General features: G+C 30.2%; 1 protein-coding gene across 1 annotated transcript in view; it reads right to left on the minus strand.

Moving 5' to 3' along the window:
• The window catches only part of LOC139521950 (mucin-19-like), a 151,518-nt gene that overhangs the window by 112,363 nt on the left and 13,657 nt on the right, over positions 1–25,498 (minus strand). The window contains exons 3-12 of the mRNA XM_071315768.1: positions 8,257–8,498; positions 6,939–7,574; positions 5,583–5,723; positions 4,899–5,042; positions 3,925–4,071; positions 3,577–3,723; positions 3,239–3,385; positions 2,593–2,739; positions 2,102–2,248; positions 1,468–1,617 (exon numbers count right to left, since the gene is read on the minus strand). Coding sequence (XP_071171869.1) covers positions 1,468–1,617; positions 2,102–2,248; positions 2,593–2,739; positions 3,239–3,385; positions 3,577–3,723; positions 3,925–4,071; positions 4,899–5,042; positions 5,583–5,723; positions 6,939–7,574; positions 8,257–8,498 — 2,048 coding nt within the window. The remainder of the gene's footprint in view (positions 1–1,467; positions 1,618–2,101; positions 2,249–2,592; positions 2,740–3,238; positions 3,386–3,576; positions 3,724–3,924; positions 4,072–4,898; positions 5,043–5,582; positions 5,724–6,938; positions 7,575–8,256; positions 8,499–25,498) is intronic.

The following is a 25,498-nucleotide window of genomic DNA, read 5'->3' on the forward strand; positions in this document are numbered from 1 at the left end:
GACTTTTCGTTTTCCGTTATTTTGTTTGTTATTTTACTTTTCATTGTATGCAAAAATGAGAATGTCATTGGTTGGACCTCTTTTGTTCATTACATTAGTTTGCTTTTAATAAATATTCATCAGAATGCTTTAATTTTATTCTAAAAAAAAGCAGACTATTCGGCCTATTTGTAATTAATGATAAAAATACCTTTCATATTTTTAATTTACATGATCATTAATTATTTCGTTCAGTTCAAATGAATATTTCAAACTTTCAAACTATGAACCAAAACTGAAAGTCTAAAACACAAACTATCTTTATAGTTATATGATATTGACTAGAGAGTAAGAATGGAATAATCTGATAATCCATGATGGCAGGGATTGTTTAACTTCTGCATATAAATAAAATCTTTTAATCTCAGTATATCAAGATCAGCTTTACCAACAAATTCAAAATTTTCAATCAACAAACACAATTTTTTATGTACTTGTGAAAAGTTGACCATACAGTGACCTATGATTGTTAATTTCTGTGTCATTTGGTCTTTTGTCAATCATACCACATCTTCTTTTTTGATATTATACAGTATTACTTTAGAGTCTATACACAATGCAATAAATCAGAACTTTTTCATCCTCCACCTAAATCAACAATTATTATTAGTTTAACAAGTCATGCAATGCAATGATCAATCCATATATATAATGACATGTTTTTTTCTTTAATAATATAAAATAATTCAATATCATTTATAATTTCAAAATATTAAGCAAATTCATCTGCCATTCTAAATCAAGTCATATCATATGGAATGATGTTTTTAACAATTTGTTTGTTACATATCAATAACATGCTTTGAACATTATAAACCTGACACCAACATATACATGCAGTTACGACAGCACATTATGCTATCTAAATACAATAACTTCAAATGCTCAAAAAATGGCAGATTTAAATTGATCCCAAATAGTATATACTGATTAAACTATTTCAATAGGATTGTTCTCTTAGTGGATTTAGGAAAAAATTGTGATTTTGTAGATATTTGTTTTTTGCCATAGTCAGCATACAAGCTTACAGAAAATTCATATTTCGTTGTTTATTTAAATTCATGGTTCAGCTTTACCCATGAAAATTGGCATCCCACGAATTACAAAGAATCCACAGTTTCAATTTTGGAAAAACTTTCCTGCGATTCAAACTTGAGCAGTTGATGTTCGTATGTATTTGTAAAAGTTATATATCTGAAAAAAGAACAATGTCATCAACATTATGTTATCAGTAATTAATAAGCATAATATCACAACAATACACATACATATACAACCATAACCAACATAAAACTAGTGCTTCCATTAACACCTGCAAAGTAATACAAAGACATTTTAGACATAACAAGTTTGAGGATGAGGAACAATAAAAATCATGCAACAACGTAGATAACATCAACCATTATCCATTCACAGGCCAATTTCTACCTGACGGACAATTTCTACATTCATTATCGCCATCATGGCTGTAAAAGCCTGCAGGACAATCGATAGGTTCCGTTCCATTTATTATAGAGTTGCAATCTTTTCCTGCCGGACACTGGGTACACGATTCAGACCCATTGGAGCTGAAATATCCTAAAGAATAGAATGTTATCAACAATTTAACAATCACTGAATAATCTTAAAGTTTGGTAAATATGCTGAATTTGAAATAAAGGAAGCGAAAAGTGATGATATAAGTTCCTAATTGTGAACTTTCAATTTCTTTGTAGAAACATTCCAGGTATCCTGCATATGGAGTATATATCTCCCAAATAAAACCATTTACAAAAGCTTACATTTCACATAACGATTTATTAACAGGAAAAATATCTTGCCTAATAATGGATTGTATTTTCACAGGTCATCAAATTATTTGTTGGGGTTTTCAAAAAAATCTTTTGAATGTTTCTTGTTGATCATTAGTATTAGTATACTATTAAATTGAGTTGTTAAAACATATAATTTTAATATATTATGCCATAATAATTCCATGCAATATTAAATGAGCACATGTTTTAAATTATAACAAGCCCATTGATATTAATCCAAAGTGATAAAAACAGCAACAAAGCTATACCTGTTGCACAATTAGTACACCCATCATCTCCTGGGTTACTAAAGGTACCAGCAAGACATTGAGTTGGGGTCACTGCAGGGTCTGAGCAGTCATAACCTGCTGTACATATTGTACATGAACTTGAACCAGCTGAATCACTGTAATAACCTAAAATGAGAAATATATATATATAGTCAAACCTGCTATACCAGTTAGATCTATAATGTCAGCCTGTCTTTCTGGGACACATTCTTTCCATGTCCCACTGCAGAAATTTCTATTTTTGGACCTCTATCTAAATGTCACCTTACTCTGGTCCAAAAGGTGACATTTTTAAGGTTTCACTCTTCTTGAAAATACATTTTCAGAAACAATTTGGAATAATTAGAAAATAATATTTCTATTCAAAACAATTTGTACATTTTTGTTTCATTTGAAAAAAATATATCATAGTTTACCTGATAACCATCAACCAAATATAACTGACTTTAGAAAGTAGTAGCAAGGCATACCTGTTGCGCAATTAGTACATCCAGCTTCTCCTTCATTACTAAAGGTACCAGCAAGACATTGAGTGGGGGTCACTGCAGGGTTTGAGCAGTCATATCCTGCTGTACATTTTGTACATGAACTTGAACCAGCTGAATCACTGTAATAACCTATAATAGATAGAATTTATACATAAAAACACACATAACTTTTTTAGAAAGCTACTTTAAATAATCAGACTAAAAAAATTTGAATAATTTCTATCATTATATTTTCTAGGTAATTTCCTAGTTTACTTTGTTTAAGGAATGTCTGTAATATTTATTCTGTCTATGAAAAAATGACATAAAAAATGTGGTGCACACTTAATAACATGTGTAGCAGGTTATTGTAAAGTGTGCACCACATTTTTTATGTTATGTTATTTCCAATAGAAAGATAAAATATTACAGTTATTCTTTTTACATTTTAATTCTAAATTCCATTTTAAACCGGAGTAAACCACGAAAAAAAGTAAATGACGCCACAGTCACATGACTAAATTATGTCTATGAGCTGATAAACTAAAACGACGTCAGCCAATCAAAAGACGCATAACATCCAAAATTAAATTATTATAAAGATAAATGAAATCAAAACTGAAGAGATAAAATTTCCACCAAGCCATACCTGTTGCACAATTTGTACACCCAGCTTCTCCCTCATTACTAAAGGTACCAGCAAGACATTGAGTTGGGGTCACTGCAGGGTTTGAACAGTCATATCCTGCTGTACATTTTGTACATGAACTTGAACCAGCTGAATCACTGTAATAACCTGAAATAAATAAAATTCATACATAAAAACACAACTAACTTTTTTAAAAAGCCACTTGGAATAATCAAGAATATATATTTTCCATTCATAAAATTTGAATAATTTCTATTATTATATTTTCCTAGGTAATTAATAGGTTACTTATTATAATGATAAATGAAATTCAAACTTAAGTTCTGCAGCAACCATACCTGTTGCACAATTAGTACACCCAGCTTCTCCCTGGTTACTAAAGGTACCAGCAAGACATTGAGTGGGGCTCACTGCAGGGTTTGAGCAGTCATATCCTGCTGTACAATTTGTACATGAACTTGAACCAGCTGAATCACTGTAATAACCTGAAATAAATAAAATTCATACATAAAAACACAACCAACTTTTTAAGAAGGCCACTTGAAATAATCAGGAATTTTAAATATCTTTCATTAAAAAAAAAATGAATAATTTCTATTATTATACTTTCTTAGGTAATTTAAAATAGTTTACTTTATCATAATGATAAATTAAATCAAAACTTTAGATTTGCAGAAACACCATACCTGTTGCACAATTAGTACACCCAGCTTCTCCCTCATTGCTAAAGGTACCAGCAAGACATTGGGTGGGGGTCACTGCAGGGTTTGAACAGTCATATCCTGCTGTACATTTTGTACATGAACTTGAACCAGCTGCATTACTGTAATAACCTGAAATGAATAAAATTAAGTATTAATATAAGTACAATTAATGTAAACATTTGAAATTTATATAATGAACATATATATCCATGTTTTGAGATTGAAAGAATAAAAAATAAATGCCAGAGACATTCATTTGTGCTTTTGGGAAACAAAGTTCATACTTTTTTATGAATTCAGCATTGTTCAAGAATTTTCCTCTTTAAATTGGATAACAATAATGACTTAGTTGACAGTATCCATCAGCAGTTTGCTAAAATTTCTAACTAAGTACTGATTATCAGGGTGTTTGCATGTTGATATTGTAAAATATCAGCTGCAAGTCACAATATGAAGCTTTTAGTTGAGTGAGTGCAGCGAACGAAGTCAAAAAGCCTTTATATTGTGTCAAGCAGCTGATATTTTACACTATCAATATGCAGATTATCTAATTATCTAACTTATCAACGTCAGTTCAAACATGAAGACATTGCAGATATGTCTAGGACAAAGTTATTAAGGCCGGGTCAGTGTATTTGACGCCACAAAGCAGTGATATGGAAATTAATTAAGAGCAGAGTAGAATAAACAGTGGGAAGACTGATAATACCAACTATATTTTGGTCAGATTCATTATATACTATCAAAACCTGCAGTCATTGCAGTAAAATGAACATTATATACCAAAATGCTGAGAAGGACAATGGGCTTTGCTTATTGTTGATGGCTTTACGGTGACCAATAGCTGTTAATTTCTGTGTCATTTGGTCTCTTGTGGAGAGTTGTCTCATTTGCAATCAAACCACATCTTTTTATATATATATATATATATATGAGGATCAAACATAAAACAATACCTGCTGCACAATTGGTGCATCCATTATCTCCTTCGTTACTATAGGTACCAGCAGAACATGGGGTGGGGGTCACTGCAGGGTCTGAGCAGTCATCCCCAGCAGAACAAATGGTACATGATGTTGAATTAGCTGTACTGTAGTAACCTAAATGTAAGATGCAAACATATTTCATTATGAAAATAAATTGCCTTCTTGTTTTTCAATTGTGTTTGTTTGAACAATTGCACTCTTATAAAGATGTGTTTATTTATCATTGTAAATCAAAATACAATGCACAATAATTATAACTACTATTATTTTAGACAATGTACCAGAGTAGTAGTTGAAAAATATAATATGACTGTTTTAAATGGTTAAATGTTCACTTTCAGTCAGTGTTAATCAGTCATAAGACAAGTAGTCATTACAATGACTAATTTCTTATACTATGGATTCTTCTATCCTTTTTTTCGGTAGTAATTTCTGTCAATTAAAAAAACTTGCATTTTACAGGTATATGATTTCATGGTTTTGCCAAAGTCTGCATACAAACCTATTGAAAATTTGAATTACTTGGAACATTAAACCTTGTGAAATTCATGAGAATTGGTATTACCCTAATATTGATAAATACAGAGTAGTAATATCACCTTTTTTGTATTAATAAGGGTTTTTAGAAGCGCATTTCATGATTTATAAACCAACCTGAAGCACAAGTTGTACAAGTTGTCTCCCCTGCTACATTGTATGTTCCTGCCAGACAATCTGTGACTGTTCCATTAACTGTACATGCCTGACCAGCAGGACATGTAGTACAACTGCTAGCTCCGTCTGAACTGTAGGTTCCTTCACAGCAAAGGTTAAAAGGTCACACATTTATACATTTATTTGAGGATAATTAACCTTGTCACAGATTCTGATAGAGACCTGTACCAGTAATCTGACAAGATTAAAACTTAGTAGTTGGTGATGAAAGGTTCAAGAAAGGAAGAAAATTATAATGAGAATCAAAATGTATTTAAAGATTTTTTAAATGACATGGTAAAAGTGCATAAAAAAATGAAGGCAACTAGATGGTGTAATAGAATAAACACTCTCTTTCTTTTACACAGAAAAGTAACACAACAACAAAGGCTATATCAATAGAACCAAAATAAAATGAAAAACTAATGTGTGTATCAAAACAGTACAACTGCATGCCAACCTCTACCAATCCCTCAATATTTGCAAGTTAAGTAAAAAATATGTGCACTCAAAAAACTAAAAAATATATCTATAAACTGTTATTCCATCAATATAACTATGTTTATCTATAAGAAATTAATGAGAAAGGCAACATAATAACAAATGATAGCTGTACCTGTTACTCAATAAAAACTTTAAAAAAAACACCTAGGTAAGACCAAACACAAGGTAGGTAAAATTTCCAAGATTCATTGATGAGTGCATAACTTTATGCTTTTATGACACAGAAGGTGATATATAATAAACTTATTCTTGGTTGCTGAACTTTCAGTGGCAAATATCAGATGAATGTTCAGGAAGAGCACTGTTTCTCTTTGTAGTTCTTTTTCAGTGATTTACCAAAAAAACCAACAATAATGAGTAGATTATAAATGTGATGAACATGTACTATGTTTAGCAGTGATGAAAAAAGACTTATACAAGTGAGGACATAAGAAATATCTTTCAAAGATCAACAGTAAGAAAAGAAAAGAATGACATGAAGGAGTGAAGATGAACTCCATTCAAATTATCAATTTTTAGTCTGCTGAAAAATACAAAAAACATGGTAGTATAATATAATCATTTAAATAATATTAAGTTTCTTTGTAAAGAATCTTCTTCTTTTCTTCTTTGGTGTCTAATTTAATTATTTCGATATCTTTTTTTTCCTCCAACACACTTCCTAGGAAAAAGGTTATTAAATTATTATAATACATCTGAAAAGAAAGAAAGCTTAATTTTTAACAATTAGAACTATTCTATCATCTGAAAAACAAATGATTTATAATTCACAAATCACATAAAACATGATCATTAAAATATCCTCATTGTTACCTGAAGGACATGCTGTACAAGATGTGGCTAAGGCAGCTGAGTAAGTTCCTGCTAAACATTGGTTAGGACTAACTGTATCGTCTGAGCACTCCGAACCAGCTGTACACGGTAAACATGATGACTGTCCTGTAGATGCTTGGTAATACCCTGTATCACATGCTGTACATGTTGTCGCTTTAGCACCTGAATATTCTCCCGCATTACATGCGACTGGACTTATGGCAGGATTTGAACACTGAGAACCAGCAGTACAATCTGAGCATGATGAAGCTCCTGCACTAGCTGCATACGTGCCTGTTGCACATGCTATGCATGTAATTGATGATGCTGCTGCATAGGTACCAGCTAAACACTGAACAGGGGCAACAGTAGCATCAGCACACTGGTGCCCTGTTGTGCATGCAGAACATGATGTTTGTCCAGTATTGGCTTGATATTCTCCTGAAGCACAAGCTGTACATGACATTGCTGAACCTGATGAATACGTTCCCTTGGCACATGGTGCAGCTACAGTTGGATCTGAGCATTGCGAGCCACCAGGACAACTTGAACATGTTGTCTGACCAGTCCCTGTTTGGTATTCACCTGATGGACATGTTATAGGTGCTGTCATTTGATTGCTTGGACATTTGGAACCTGAAGAAAAAAAGGTATGTCTAAATCAATTTGAAGCTACATCAATCTTCCTATAACTGTAAGATTTTTAATGTGATGGCAAATAAAAGTTCGACATTTTTATTATATATATGAGAGTTCTTAAAAGTTTCCAATCTCTACTGGTATATTTTAGGAGTTTATACAAAGCACCAATAATAAATACGGACAAGAATGAAAAATAATCCAACTTAAAGGACTTTTTTTGTACCATAACATTATAACAATTTCAGTTAAATTTCTCAAATATTACAAAGTTACAAAACAGCTCGAGCTAGCTTCCAACCCATCAAACAAAGGTCTTTAATAAAGTGCTTTTTACATGTTCTAGTCCTGTCAGCATGCATTTAGTTTGCCACTGGAAGTTAAACAGCCCTCCATCATCAATCATCCAAATATAACAAGTATTTCCTATGATGATCAAATAAACAATGTCCATGTATAGCACTCACTATTTGCCAGATATTTGTTGCAATATTATATTCATTTTATTTTTCTTGTTTAAGCTAAAACTGTTACAAAGATGATATTACCAAAGTTGTATTTAGGATTTTATACTTTATATCAAACTGTGGCTTAATACTGTGACTAATATTAAATGTATTATGTTTTTAGCAGAGATATCAACTACATTGTACTCCTTTATTGTCTTATGTAAACTGACCTGGCGGACATGTCTGACATGATGTCTGTCCACTGGACTTGTAATTCCCTGCAATACAATCAGTACAAGCTGTTTTCCCTGCATTAGACTCCTGACCAGCAGGACATGCTGTACAAACAACTGCACCAGAAGTGCTGTACTCTCCTGTATTACAAGCCACACATGCTCCTGATGTACTTTGTCCAGTATTTGGATTAGCAGTGCCAGCACTGCATGCTACTTTAGATGCACCTCCAGCACAACTGAAAAATAAATAATATGTGTTAAAATAAAATCTGAATACTTTTTTATGTCTTAGCAAAGTAATAAACACATATCTCTTATTCTCATCCCTGACCAGTTGATTATCTTTTGATCTCAGTTCTTTATTGGTAAAAATTCAATTAAGATGTTAAATTTTTTTTCATTTTTCCTGTGTTTTTTATAGTGAATTCATGAAAAAAGGGTAAAAATGCTCGATGACATCAAATATGTTGAATGCATGTTTTTCCAGCTCTTTGAAAAAGAAAAACACGGTTAGGCTCAAGTCATAAGAGAAACAAACAAGCACTGAACTACAGGCTCCTGACTTGGGACAGGCACATAAAGAATGTAACAGGGTTAAACATTGGGTAAACGCTCAATCCTCATAAAGGTCAACAACTCCTTAAGGGGTCAACTGACCTTTTTGGTCATGTTGACTTATTTGTGGATCTTACTTTGCTGAACATTAATGCTGTTTACAGTTTTTCTCTATCTATAATAGTATTCAAGATAATAACCAAAAACAGCAAAATTTCCTTAAAAATTTCCAATTCAGGGGCAGCAACCCAACAACCAGTTGTCAGATCCATCTGAAAATTTCAGGGCAGATAGATCTGGACTTGCAAATCAATTTAACCCCCATGTCTGAATTGCTCTTAATGCTTTGGTTTCAGAGTTATAAGCCAAAATCTACATTTTACCCCTATGTTTTATTTTTAGCCATGGCGACCATCTTGGTTTGGGTTGGCAGGGTCACCGCACACGTTTTTTTAAACTAGATACCTCAATGATGATTATGGCCAAGTATGGTTAAATTTGGACCAGTAGTTTTAGAGAAGACTTGGCAAAAGATTAGAAAAAAATTAGGAAAAATTGGTAAAAAATTACCATAAAGGGCAATAACTCCTTAAGGGGTCAACTGACCATTTTAGTCATATTAACTTATTTGTAGATCTTTCTTTGATGACAATTATTGCTGTTTACAGTTTATCTCTATCTATAATAATATTCAAGATAATAGCCAAAAGACGGTATAATTTCCTTAAAATTGCCAATTCAGGGGCAGCAACCCAACAACTGGTTGTCCCGATTCGTCTGAAAATTTCAGGGCAGATAGATCTTTATCTGATAAACAATTTTACCAAATGTCAGATTTGATCTAAATGCTTTGGTTTCAGAGTTATAAGCCAAAATCTACATTGTAACCCTATGTTCTATTTTTAGCCATGGCGGCCATCTTGGTTGGTTGGCCGGGTCACATCACACATTTTTTAAACTAGGTACCCCAATGATGATTGTGGCCAAGTTTGGTTTAATTTGGCCCAGTAGTTTCAGAGGAGAAGATTTTTGTAAAAGCTAACAATGGACAACGACGAGCTCATAAAAGGAGATGTGAGGAGTGTCAATTAGCAATGACAGTATCCCAACAACAAATATAGTTAAATACATCTGGACCCTAAGCAGTATATTCAGTCTTCAACAACAGATAGATTTCTTTACAATATGTCTAGCTTAAATCATCAATCCACTCCAGTATATAAAATTGTGCATAGCCGAAACAATGAAGCCTGCCATTTATAACCAATTCTCTAAGCAACAAAAAGCCCAAAAGACAATGGCAAATATTTGTGTTGTTCATACAAACTTGATCGAAAATCTTACATTAGATTCTTTTAAATCAATTTTAACAATTTTGGAAATAATAAATGATTTGAAAATAGTTGAAAAGCATACAAATAGCCATGCTCATTTATGTCAATGTAGGCATACCTATGTTGGCAAAATATCTCTAGGAAGTACTTATAGCCATTAAGTAGATCAATTTACAATCCATTCAATCTTATTCTGTATGTATTTTATAATCTCTATTATAGAGGGTAGTGCATTTAGCGCAAGTAAAATTAACTGAGTATCGTTTAAGATGCTACAAGGTTTGTGAAGAGACCTACGTGCCCGCAAAAATGTGGTAAACAAACTTGGAGACTTTCTCAAGTGTTGTTATCCGTTGATTCAATGACATTACACTTCAAACGAAGACCTAAATCTGACACATACCTCAACTTGAAAACGAAAAACAGGTAAAACAATCTATACACCAGAAAAAAAACTTGACGAAAATCAAGATTTAGATAACATACAACATGTACAAAGAAGAAGATTTGTTATCCAACATTAAACAAATAAAGTCCATATGTATATAAAATGTATATTGTGTGCCATAAATCAAATATCTGCACTAAAAGATATGTCCAAGTAGAGCCGTTTAACCTAGATTTGGAGTGTTTTATGAATTGTTAACACTACTATAATCTTCGGTTCTCTCTGATCAAATTTAATGTGGTCTTTGTTCTAATCTTAAATTCAACATGTCTTGTTTCTGTAATCTTCATGCTGAGGGTAATGTTAGTGACCTTGAAACATTTTGTTTATTATCAAATGTCTAAGATACTAAAAGAGTCTAAAATTTTAAAGGATGTCTAATTCTAAGCTTTTAAATTTTTCACCAATTTACCTGACCCTTCAGAAAAACTACACACTTCTAACTGTAAATAAATATTTGTATATGTAAAATTGAGTATAAGTCACCTTCCCTTCCCTATTCTCTCTGATATATGATTTCAGATTAATTGATAATTGGTTGCTTGACATCCAATGAAAAAATTACAGGTTTCTAATATACAAGCCTTGTTTTCAGAGTCAATAACCCCCCCAATACCTCGATCAGCCATGAAAAAAGTAAAATACATATCCATACACTCAAAAATAATAAATACTGTGAAAAAGTCATATATTTTGGTTTTATTTTTTGAAGTTTATTGGACAACAAAATGTCTGTGCAAATACTAACAAATAAAGCAACATTTTTATTCATACCAAAGGTAACTGAATGTTTTATATAGTATAGAAGACAACTTATAATCAAACAAAACCAAACTTGTTCCATAACAATTTAATTAAAATATCTAGCTTTAAAAATTTCAAGTTTACGACTCAATTAAATCTGAAAACAAATTTCCCAAAGCTCTTCAACACTCAATATTGAAACGGATTGATTTGTACCTCTCGGATAAGCTACATCAAAGTGTAAATAGGGACAAATCGTCTTTAGAATTAGAGAACTCATAAACATTGCCATATTGGATGTTTATGGCTTGTTTACACTTTGACAAACCAAAGAACGGATATTAAAACGTACAAAGTTCAATATGAGCATGTCCTGAAGCGAAAATACTGATTAGTAAAAGTCTTTTTTTGTGAATAAAACAATCAACAAAAAAGTTGTAAAGAAAAAATAGACCAAGATTCTTAATCAATTTACCAATACCGTCACATATCAGTAATATAATTGACAATAAAAAGCAAAAATCCGAACATTTTGGAGTCAAATTTTAAACTTAAAATCCTTCAACTTTAAAGCAAATAATTTCTACAGATTATCTAAATGTGAGAAACCTACATTTAAACTGTATAAATTATACAAATTATATAAGCTAAATGCATAAAAATGTTTGGTCTACATTATCGGTTGCATTATAACTTTGTCACACTAACAGCTTTTAAGGCCTGCCAATGGCCAGTCAAGCTTAAGTTATGATACAATTAACCAATGCAACAAGACATTGCTAGGCTATTGGTTACAGAGTACATTCCTATAAAACTGCAAGACTTTAATCTGTGTTTCTTAAAGTAGAACAACATTAGAGAATTATTATATTTTCCCAATCACCTTAGAAATTGACATTTTTAATTTATATTCAAACAAAAAATTTCTTAGTCTGCTTGTCCTAAAATTTAAATGGAATTCAAATTGAATTACAAACTTTTCAATAATATAATCATATATTTAAGATGATTCATTAGAATATACATTAATCCACGAAAATCCATAACGTGAAAATTAAAATGTTCTGAATACAAATAACTACGGGTTGATGTCAATTTAATATCGTACAAATGTGTTAAAGTTTGTCTACCGTCCTGAACAAAACATAACATATTTAAATAATGATATATAATGCTCCATATTAATAAGAAATATGAGATATTAAAGAAAAATTGATGGATAAATGAAGTTGTTGTACATGCATTGCGTTTAAATTCATGTATTGGTAATAATGAGAAATTTGATAGCAGGTTCCTGAACAATAGTGACTTAAGGTTGGTTTTGAAAAACACATTTCTGAATACATAGTTCTTTATGTGCAATTAAATATTATTATAATTTCCAAACACCAGCAGCAGTTACATGTACTTTTAAAATATATATTCTCATTTCTTAAAACTTTCTTTTTGGGATGTAAATTTTGGCATTTTGAGTCAGAACATTTTAAGTAATTTCTGGTTTGAATTATGAGCCTTTTCAAATCATTTCTTGCATCCATGAAAAAAAAAATTAAGATTCTACTGTCTATAAATTGAGTTCAGAAAATGTGCCAATCCAAATCAAAATGTGCACTTCCAATTCAAGAAAAAAATACAAAAATACAAAGAAATTAAATTGACTAGAGACAACTTTTCTGCATAAACAAACAAATAATCGTAGTTCTAAATGTCAACGAAAGTTTTTTGATAAATTTCAGCTTATCATAAAGCTCAGTTTTAAATTTCTACCATAAATCAAGCTTCTTTATTTGAATACACCGTTAAAATATCCATTTTCATAGTACCAAGGATTTAAACAGAACATTATTTCTGCTTGAAGAGACAACAGTTTGGTTAACATTCAATTTTAATTTTGTTGCCAATGCATTATGTCTTGTCATGCGTTTAACAAATCACTTTCAAATTTGAATTTTTTGAACGGCTGATTTCATAATTTGAATTTAAACGTTTGAAAAGATATTAGTCGGATGATGCAGGCTTAATATCATACAGTTACATTTGAATAGAAGGTGGATTTTATATATAGTCTCAAAATGTTAAAAATTTATTACACTATTGTGTTGAATATAAGAAGCAATTTTATTTAGATATCAGCTTTCAATTCATATATTTCTCAACTAGGTATATTTGATGAGAAATATTTAGTGCAGTCTAAATTTGTTTCTTTAAAAATAGTTTTCAAAAGATATCCAACATCTCTATTCTGTCAGAATCACGTAGAGATTTTTTTTAACATAGTGAGCCTTCAACCACAGCAAATTTGTTTGTTAATATGATTAACTTGAAATATTTGAAATCTATTTATAAGAATGACAGTAGAAAAAGCACATTTTAAACATGGAAGGACTGTATTTGTTTAAGGGATCAAGCTATACTGAATAGAGTGTGTGGATTTGTTATATACTTTTTAATTACTTATATACATGTACATGTAAAACTAAATTGCTGTACAAAATGTATAATAAACAAGACTTAAAAGACTCTTCTTCTACTTTTGCTTCTTCAAAAAAATGCTGAATACACTTTTCTTTTTAGTAATATAGTTGAGAACAATTTCTTCAAAACTGGTAATACCATAAACTAAAATAACTGAAGGAAATAAGGTATTCATAGTTTCACAACTTTAAAAATAGGTATAAAAAATGTCTATGTTAAAAAAACTGTCATTTATTGGAATTCAATTTCAATGGAAGACCGATCCTAATTAAAAATACCCAATACAAATTCATGACCAAAAGGAAAATGGACATTTAACTTCTACTTAGCTACCCATGTAAACAAGTAAATAAATAATTTAAAATGGACATCTGCCAGGAAAAAAAACGTTGACTAAAGTTTTCATTTGAACTAATTTCATAGCAGAATGGCCTTCTCGCATTTTACAAAGCTCGACAAATAATTATGTTAAAACGATGTTGACTGATTCTAATCAACACTCACTACTGTTTTGGCCCTACGTCAAATGACATTATATTTGTTAAAAGGCCATGCTAATTTTCTCAATACAAAAAGATTTTTTATCGATAAATTGAATGTTTTACAATTATACTTATAATTTAAAAGTAAAGTGAATCAAATATACTTAATTCTGACATTAAGGACCTTTGGAGTGAAATAAGATGCAATCTTTATCAAGCATTGGCGTTCTTCAGACCTACTCTTAGTGCATTTACACTAAACTGTAACAAAGAGTACTGTGGATTCCTATAATATTTATTTATACTCCTTAGAAAAAAATTGTTTAAATCCGTGCAGATTAATCCATATTTTTTTTTTTAAGAAAACAGATACACACGTCACTCTATGTTTAATAATCATATATATATCTTAGAAATGTCATGCTCAGGAATAGGGTCTGTTTATCATGAGATCTAAAAAATGGAGGTGGCATCCAAACTCAGGTTTAATCTCGAACCTATGATAGACAATTTTTTACGATAAAATATGATTATATATTATCGTATTAAAATCATTCAGCCACAAGTATGTTGTAAAATATAAATTGTTTTTTAATTGTAAGTATTTTATACCCTATTAACATAAATCATCTTACATAAGCATTGATAACGTATATCTGAAGGATATATAATCATATATGACTTGCCTATAAAACTGCAACTCTTTCACAAAAATTTCATGAAAAATGTATTTATCAGTTATGATCAATTCAGGTCTTCTTAGTATCTACTTTTCGTTCAATTTTTTTTTTAAGAGCCCCTGTACAACATGTAACTTTGACCTTTAACAATATATTTTGAATCAACAATCATGTGAATAGAATAAATACCAGTTTCCCTTCACATGTTGAAGATCTGTAGTAATCATTTTGATGGAACAACCTTCATATTTTATTCACAATTATTATATATCAAAATAAGGAGATGCGGTATCATTGCCACAGACACAACTATCAATAAACCAAAACAAAGATGAGACACGCAGCCTTGAACAATGAGCAAAACCTATACATGACAGAAAACAGTATTTGAAGTCTATATCATTTACACATATAAATAAAGAAATGTACATTGCATATACACTATATATTTACATTTTAAAAAGTATTTGAATTAATGAACTTTTTTTTATAGAAATCAAATAAAGTCCTTTTAAATAGCAGGTTGCAAGTTTCTATTATTTATTCTGACCATGATTACGCCACACCTGCCATGCAGTATTTGCATTACAATTTATACAATAATAAAGGTAAACAGTTTAACTACTAAGTAAATATACCACCATATACTTTATTTACATAGCCCTTTTACTGTGTCTCAGCACTGTATTGTCTGTGTGGTGCAATCCAGTCTTTAAATGAACCAAAAGTAGATAGTTTTTTCTTTGATATTTCAAGAGCAGTACATATGTACTTTTAATATATTTTCAACTAATTACAGTGTACTTTGCTGAAAGCGAAGTTTCTACTCAATTGCATCTCAACTTTACTTATAAATGAATGTTTTAGATACATATTACAAATCATTTGTTTCACTCAAATTTAAGTTTATTTGCATACACTTTCAACTTGGAAATCTAAAAATAGTTAGATTTAGATTCTTTTATTTACTAAATTCATTTATTTATTTAATGAATGGAGGATTGATGCCCCTGCTTGCATTTAACATTAAAAAGGGACATTAAACAAGAAAGGTTAAAGTGACACAACCAAAATTCAAGATTGATCTGTGTTTTGTGGTATTTAGCATTGTGTATAAGTTTCATAAAATTTGGTTGAGGCAAACTAAAGTTAAGAGAATAGAAACTAATTTTGGGGTGTACAGACATACAGAGGGACAAGGGTAACACTTTATGCCCCCTCTGCTGCAGCAAAGGCATAAAAACTTCAATGTTACTTTTCCTTAAAGGGAAACTTCGCAAAAAAATCAAAAATTGATATTATGTTCATTCTGTATAAAAATGTTCAAATTCATAAAATTAAAGTTTTATTCCGCTAGATAAGCGATCACCATCGATTTTAAATTTAGAGTATCAATTCTCCGAGATCCGCCATCTTGTCTTCTTTCCCGATGAATAAAAACGATATGTCTATAAACCACAAAGAAACAAAACTACAGTAACCGATGTAGTCGTAATTGCGTGTCGATATCATGTCAATCGTACGGTTGTTTAATACGACTAACTAACTTGAAACGGAAAATATTCTTACTTTTTTTAAATTACCATGGTCTGTTGTTTTTAAACTGTTGATATTGGAATTAGGTGAAAAGTCAAAGTTGAAATCATAAATAAGTGTTCCGTGAAAATTGTTTTCGAAAATCTAATTTGTTCATAATTCTTTAAAGTAATAAACTTTTTTCAAATATATTTTGATCTTCCCTTATCTGATCACCAGCATGGCTAAAGGTATTACTTCCAAAGGTATTGTGAGGGGTGTGAGGTGACACGTCCAGGTATTCAAGCGATTTCCTGTCGGGCTTGCAAGTTCATGCATCGTTTCACTTCTGCAGGTATTGATCAGTGTACACGGCTGATAACTTATAACTTATAACTTTCCATTTTGAACTATCAGATGTATAATATACAACTCTGTCTTACTTGTCATTACTAAACTCATACGCTTGTTTATAAATAACATTTCTGGTGTAAAGAATATAATTCATAATATATAAATAATACCCAAAAAATAAGATTTGATGAAATTAAAATCTATTTAAATATTTTTTCCAAGGGTGAATTTGGGAAAATGTAATATATAGTCATTGTCAATAGTGAAGGACAGATTGGAACAGACCAGAAATATTGATTTAAAAAAATGTACGCACTTGCCGACGATTCGTTTATACGACTGGATATAAAGTTACGGAACTATAGCGCAATTTAAAATATATACGTGTATACATTGAACATAAGAAAAAAACATATATTTTGAATAAATAGGGGTAAAAGTGTTGTAAATAGACTAGCCAACGTATGCCAACAGTATGTAATCATCGAATGTCGATAGACTACAGTTGTATACCAAAAGAAGAAGAGAACCAATTTGATTTAAATACAGGTCGATGTATAACTTTTGCTTTGGTTCATTGAAGCTGTGGACCTAGGAAAATCACAGATTTATATTTCAATAAGATTGTTCTCAAACAAAGGAAGGAATTCGTCATCACAATTGTTATATATGCCACTGGACGAACACTAATTATCCCCAGGGGATGTTAATATTTTGCTGGGAAACTTTTGAGTATCAAAGTTTCAAATTAATTTCGGGATTTATTTTCTTTCTTGGTATTCAATAACCGAAAAAAGAATAAATTACTTGTTCGCTAAATAGGGATATTCTTGTCAGATAAAAGAATTTTAGTTATATTTAAAAAATAGGGAAATATGACATTAAATTTGTTCTGTCTTTTTTTAAACATCGTTAAAACGATGTGTGTCTAAGGTGAACGCCACAAGAACCCTGTAATACTAGTACGAGAGTATAGCATGTAAACATTCCTTCTCAATAATATGGTTGTATTGGAAAACTTTTCATACAGATTGACAACTCATTGTCCGATATGCATGTAATATTTGCCACATGACGCCCATAATTCTTTCTACCATCATCACCTTATTCCTTGATATTGCTGTAAACATCGATGGTTCACACCCAAACAAAATGGGAGTAATGAACCTTCAGAGCTTCTCCGTGTTATACACTTGTGAAATATATAGACGAAATTTCTGTATTGAAATGAATCTACATCTCACAAACAGGATTTTCAAATAACGATTTTGAGTAATCACCTTACAAACCAATATAAACGTATGGCAAGATATAACCATGAAGGAATTTAGTTTTTGTCAGAACTCATCACTATATCATAAACGTATACGTATATATATGCATACAGTTTCAAATATCAAGAACAAGCGTTCGATGTCGATAGTCTGTTCTCTAACTGTTCAGAGTTAGACATGTCACTTGTTCATTCTTGGAAGCCTTCATATTCCCCGTCTAACGATGGGAACTCTTTCTGATTGTGTTGACTATAAATGCTTGTATGGTAATTCTGTCGTTTATCTGTACAAGCGGTTGCATTTCCTCTCCTTTCCCAACAAACAAACGAACGAAACGCAACTAGTCTGATTTCTCTGGAGCTCATCCTCAATGGCTCTTATACGTCAGGAAACTTACATGTATACTAATAATGATTGTTTCATGAACAACGATGTATGAACGAACTATTATAAATTCGTCAATATCTGTAATGCATGACTAAAGTATAACTTTTATTACAACTACTGTATTACTTATTTGGATTAATGACGGCTATCATGTTCAACATTGCACAACTATTATCATAGAATTTAAAAAAAAATCCTCAAAAATCCTCAAAAGATATAATGCCTTAGCTTAGATAATTAGTATTCTTTTCACAAAAAGTTCGTGTAAATGATTGTCAAATGAATTTAATTATGTAAGAATAAAATGTTAAAAAGAAACTAAAAAAAAATTATGCATGTTGTATGTTGTATTTTTTTGTCAATTAAAAACTTTAAAATTGCAATAGTTTTATTAGCATTTAAACACAGCCAGATTTGAATACAAGTTAAGAAATTCCGGTAAAGTCAATGATATCAAACAGATGTACAATGGTATATCAAATTGGGTAATATTGCATTTAGTTTTTATTAAAGATTAAAACTACTATTTTTTGCTTCATATTTGAATCTTTACGCCAATTGCCGCTAAGAAAGTAATCAAAAATTGTTTCCTTTTATTTTTATACACTTTCGGAATTACGAATCTGAATTTTATTTTCAATTAATTTACACAATTTAATTATTGTATCTTTATTCTCATCGTGTATTTAATCTTAGTGTATTAACATCATGACAGCATATACTCTAATCCTTTCTATTTATCCTTTCCAAGTAACAACATTTATACCTGTGTACGCTTGAACTCACACCTGCGGCTAAATAGCTACAAGGTAAACGAATTGACCTCAAGCCGAGAAATATACAGTGACCTTTACAAAATAATATACACACTCTGCTCACACATTAGTTGCATTGAAATGATTATCAAAACAATAACGGTAAATAGAACTGAAATATTTTCAGTTCAATATCAGTAAAAATGTTCAATAAATATTTTATGAAAAAAATCTCAACAATAATTAATTAAATTTATTCAAAAACATTTACTAGAGATAATTTTATAGGAGTTTAATTCAATCAATACAAAACGGTATATATATGCATATTCACTTTCGTTCATTCTTATATTGTGGTTTATAACTTCGACCATTCGTCAGCTGTGCGCTTTTAATTACGTATATTGTCGATAAGCTATAAGAGTTAAACAGATTTTATTTTTTCCCAGAATTCAATAAATCGTGGCTAATACGTCACGACCGACTCGAGAATTCAACCAAAAAAGTTACAAATACTTGATTTTCTCCGTTATTAGGCCTAAATTAATATATTGTTTGTTTCCCCAATCCCGACCCTGCCAAGCCAGGTGAGGGTCGGAAGGTAGGGAAATTATTTTATTTTTTTCCAAAAAGCTTGAACAACATTGGACGATCCTGCAAGCCTGAAAATCGGAAATAAATAAAATAATATTTAACTTAAATTTGACAATAAAATTTTATGAGTAGCACTGTTTTTGCAGGGTCGGTCGGGTTTGGGGAAACAAACAATATTTTATTTTAGGCCTTAGAAGGAATATAAATTTAAAACTTTGCAAATGTGTTTTTTATGTTAAGATGAACATAATTAGATGATAAGTAAAAAATCGCGGAATTTCCCTTTAATAAACAACTAGGAAACCAATTGATTTTAGAGCACAACCTTTTGTTTTTATAATCTCCATCCCTCCATCCATTGTTTTTTTTTTAATATTTCATATCTTATATTCAACTTTTTTATCGACCTAGCAATCACAGTAAGATCTGATAGAAAAAATATAAAGTTAGCATATATACTGCTTCCACTGTTCCACAAGATATTAATTCACATTGCATGGTAAAGGATAAATATAAAGAAAAGAGAAATTGATTTCAAAACCCAAAGAATACAGCTCATCTAATACTAATTATAATCAATGTATTGTATTACAAAATATTTGCATTCAAGATCTGATTCGTTCCACACAACAAATTTCCTATTATCATGATGGATGTAGTAATAGATATATCTATATGATATTAAACATTTATGAATAATTAATAAATGCAATTAAGGAAGAATTGTTATGCTTCATCTTATTCTACAACTAATTCTATAACTCTTTCTGATAGTAAACAATATCAAAGATATAGATTATAACCTTTTAGTAAAAACTTTTGTCAGGAATGTGGGTGTTCATTGTCAAATTACGTTCGGCTTCAAATACAAATAGTTCATAGATTTTCTATTAGAATAGAAATTTTCTTCTTTTGCTTAATGCATCTATGTGCACATCTACATGCATTGTAACCTATTCAATCATAGAACTCTTTCACTATATCATTTTGATGCCTTGTTATAAAACTTGTATGTTTGTTTTTATATAAAATCATTTCATTCCATGGTCTTGTTTACTATCAGTCCTTCAAAAGGATTTTACTTGAAGGTCTTTCTTCATAGGAGTCGGTAGATAATTTTTTATAAACATGTTTGAATTGCCAAACAGACATTTGATCTTCAAAAACGCTTAGTAATCTTTTTAACAAATAGAACAATTTGAGACTTTTGCCATGCTTGAGTATGTGAAATTTTCATTATACACTTAAAAATTGATATGCTTTGACAAAGTCATGATCGTCAAATTTTTTCCGCTTCTAATGCAGAAATCATAATTGAAGAATTCCTAGCCAACAGCTTCAAATCTGCTTGGAAATCCATTGATTGAACTATCATACATTGATTTAATGCAATGATTTACAGGAGTTTTGCATGTCAAGAAATTTGCTGCGGCATGTAATCTTGATAAGACATTTCCTGATTAACCATATTAAGGTAATCGATTATCTCCAGCATCGATGATTACAACCTTTTACACGGACTAAAAGTGGTAATTAATTTCCTCAGTCTTTTATTCACGATTTCATTCAGAAAGAATAAAATATATTTTGCTTTATATTTAGAGGTCAAAAGGTTAAATACTTGATTGATTGAGCAATAGAACAGGTTTCAGGCAACAGGTCAAAAGTTTATACCTATGAGCAATGCTAAGGAAGTAAACAAGCATTGGTTAAATGATATCCTTAAAAAGTAACTCAGTTGCTTTTCCTGCTTTAAAAGGAAGTCATTTTTAATATTTATACTGCTTTATGCATTAAGCTCTGTAACATAATAGCTGTGACCTTGAGGAAACTCATATATTTTGTTCCTTTGAAACCAGGTTCATTATCCAAGTTCTCATTATATGAATATAAGAAGATTGCACCTCCATATAAATTTTAAATTGTTGTCTTGTTCAAGTACGAACATGGTGCAGTTCTTACAAATATATACATCTTTGTAAAACTTTATAGACAAAATGTCCAATCTAGACAGCATGTTTATATTAAAGACCGATATTAGACACAATACTTAATGCAAATAAAGAAATAAGAAAATATATTGATAATATACTGGGAAACTGAAGACTCATCAATTTTTTTTTTATGAATGAGTTACACTGGTTGACCTATGGTCAGTCGTTGTAAATGATGTAATTAAACAATCAACTCTTACTGCGACATAATAACATAAACATAATTGTTGCATCAGAAATCTATGGGAAAATACAAGAATGGTAGAGTATGGTAGTCTACCTGGAACAGTTATTTAAAATCTGAACACTTACATAAGATTGTTTGCTTGCCAAAAGTAAATAGTAATAATATGTTATTAATTGATCAAAATACCTAATTTATATGTCAAATAATAATCACATACAAATTAATTGTGATCAAATTACACATGATTTCATCAATATTTAACACTTAGCTGATAACACTGTTAGAGAATCTTTTTCAATTCTATTTAGGAATGATAAAATATCAATTTGTTTAAATAAGTCTGAATGGGGTATAGATCTTCATAGCTTTAACTTCCTTCAACTGCACTGGCACATGTAATTACATGTATAGGACATAGAACGAATTGATGACATGTCTTTTAGTCTGCATGGATTCCATTGAACTTTTAATGGTTTTTCTTTGTCATATACAAGTGCATGTTAAATATATAAAAAAAAAATTCTCAAGGCAATTGAAAATTAATCCTGTTTATTGCATAATATACCATTTTAAATTTGATATAGTATGCAATTATATTTGAAGGAAAAACCTTTTATCCACAACATGTTTGAATTAAATGTTACTCATTTCTGATTTTTCTTTACCTAATTGTTCAATTTCACTACAGCCAATTTCTGATTGTGCAATATCTGTATGTGTACATTGAAGATACCAATTCTGGCTTTAATATGACAAGAGATACAATTCTTTCATAAGGGGAAACAACTCAACAAATTGAAGTTTTAAACAGATTATATGTATTGCAGAAAGAAATGAGTACAGTTATTCTATTTTCACTTTCAATTTTCGGAAAGTATTTATATCTGCTATTTTCTCTTGTTTAGATTCCTTTCCAGTAAGCTATAGTTAATGGGAATTCTCCATGTTTCATCCTGCAAAATTTGGAAATTCTGCCTTCCTTTATGCTTTAAAATTGTATTATTTTATTTTAATCTTTAAAATAGCCCTACATAAAATGCATTCTGGGTAAACATAAAATGAAAGCTATTATATTTTGTTATACTACTATACATCTTAAGCAGATACAAATAAAACTTCATCTGATGGAGATTCTATGAAAAATCAAGTAACACGCTTACATTTGTTTGAAAGTTATTACATTTGTTTAAAAGTTTTCGAGAGATGTTTGCTTTAATTAGGTTTAGTAAGATATCATGTATTTAAGGACATTTCTAGTACCTAAGCTCCCTAACTTCATACCAAATATTTATACTTTATCCTAAGGTCATTTTCTTTTTGTAATACAAAATCATGTTTTCTACAAACAAAACATAAAATATTGACATGGACAATTAAAGTCATTTCACAACTACAGTAAATCTTTAGAATTTTGTTCAGGTACAATTTTCTTCCGATTTTTAAATATTGATCCTCAGTTTTACAACCGTTAGCATAGAAAGTCAACTCTGATGACATTCCATAAATCTAGCTGTTTGATAGGCTATTTACATAAGCAAATTTACTGACCATTTAAGCTTTTATCCACAAATAAAATATTGATTATCTCAAATTTATATAAAATATTAAGACTGATGTCCAGTGTACTTTACAACATACAAGTACACAATTAGAATATAAATTAACAAATTAAATTTCTTGACCTTATTATTTAATCAGTCTTCTCTTTTCTATGTTGTTTCTTTAGCTATGTATTTACTTTTTTACTTCATGGAACTGTCTGACTGCGTAATTTTAAATGTGTACTACTTACATAAGGTAGCAAATAATTTAAAAAAAAAAACATACAAGGGCGCATGCAAGCTAATGAAAAATTGAGAACTAGAGAACTAGGTTGGAATTTAAATCCCTTTTTTTTTTTAATGTTTCCATAAATTATAACGCCCTTTGAAAATATTAGTACTGGGCAGAGATACCAATTACTTATCTATTATCCTTGGACCTACATGCGCACCATAACTGAACTTGACCAGAAAGCTTTGATACCAACAGATTAAAGGCTGCTCTCCATTTAAGCATGTCTTTTATCAAACAGAAGGCAGGTTTTACACATCATTTCTTAAAATGCCTGTACTAAGTCAAGAATAATAGTCATATCCAAGTTGTTCTGATGGTTGGAAAAGTCTAACGTACATTTGATTTTGTCAGCTTTTATGAATTTATACCCCTTTTTGAATTTCACTTCATTATTTTTGTTATACTTTTTTTCTATATTTTACATTGGTCAACTGTGCCCTCTGTATTTTTCTGATCAATAATCAATTTATAATACAGGAATAAAATGGCTGCATAAGTCAAATACAACTAAACCCTAATTTTATTTATATAAATTTAAATACAAAGATTATGTCACCTTTCTTTAACACTGAAGTGATTAGTTTACCCAATTACCTTCAAATTGGTAATATGGTCCACTAGACTAAAGATTCTTTATCTATTTAAAAAGCAAGAGAGAGAGACATTGCCTTAGTTAAAATGTTTATACAAAGTGGATAATCCAAAAATAATACAAAATCGTTGAATTTCAATGTCAATGCAATTACTAAATGGAGACATGCCAGAACTGTTTGTATAAAAAATCTTAATTACCACCTTTAGGGGAGTCGTCTAAAATCTTCAAAATTAACATTTCTTTTTCAATCATCCAAATCATTTAACTCAAAAAAGTTTAAATCAAGTATATTTGCCACCAATAAGATAAAAACGCTGTCGCATTCACATTCCGAAAACGTCATGTTCCAGCAAAGTATAAAAAACATTCAGACATTGACATTCCAAAAATATCTGGTACAAATAATGTATAAAAAAAGTACATTCTTATTTTGACATAATTTGAAATTTAAATATTGACTTTAAAATTTTAAAAAATACATAAAAATTGAACTTGAATGCTTTACACTAGGAAGTAAATACAAAGAGTTATGATAAATTGTTTAATATTAGATACATTGTACCATTGTATTCTTAAGGGACTATATTTGATGTAGTATGAATGCTTACTGAAACATTCAGACGAGAAATCATTGTTCCTTGAATTTTTCAAAGTCAAAAACATTCGATTTTTTACTCAAAAAGAAATTTAAAGAAACTTTACACAGGGTTTGGACTCCTTATAAGGAACTCTGAGTTTTTTAATGCTATAATTGATCTTGAAGATGTAAATGCTCAAAACATTCCATGAAGGTTTATTAAAGTTAAATATGTCTTCAAATAAAATCCCTGGGTGAATTTAATAGTTAACTGCAAAACAAAACTGTCCATTCATCAGCAAACTATGGAAAAATGAAAACAAAAATCTGAATTTTGCTTTAGACATTATCTCATAAAAATACGAAAACTTGTGTTGATGTTTCGTAAAATTCAATAAAGGTGATGTCTTAAATAACTTTAACCATTCAAAATTTTTGTTGAAAAGGATT

This window comes from Mytilus edulis, chromosome 4 (genome assembly GCF_963676685.1).
Source record: "Mytilus edulis chromosome 4, xbMytEdul2.2, whole genome shotgun sequence".
NCBI lineage: Eukaryota > Metazoa > Mollusca > Bivalvia > Mytilida > Mytilidae > Mytilus > Mytilus edulis.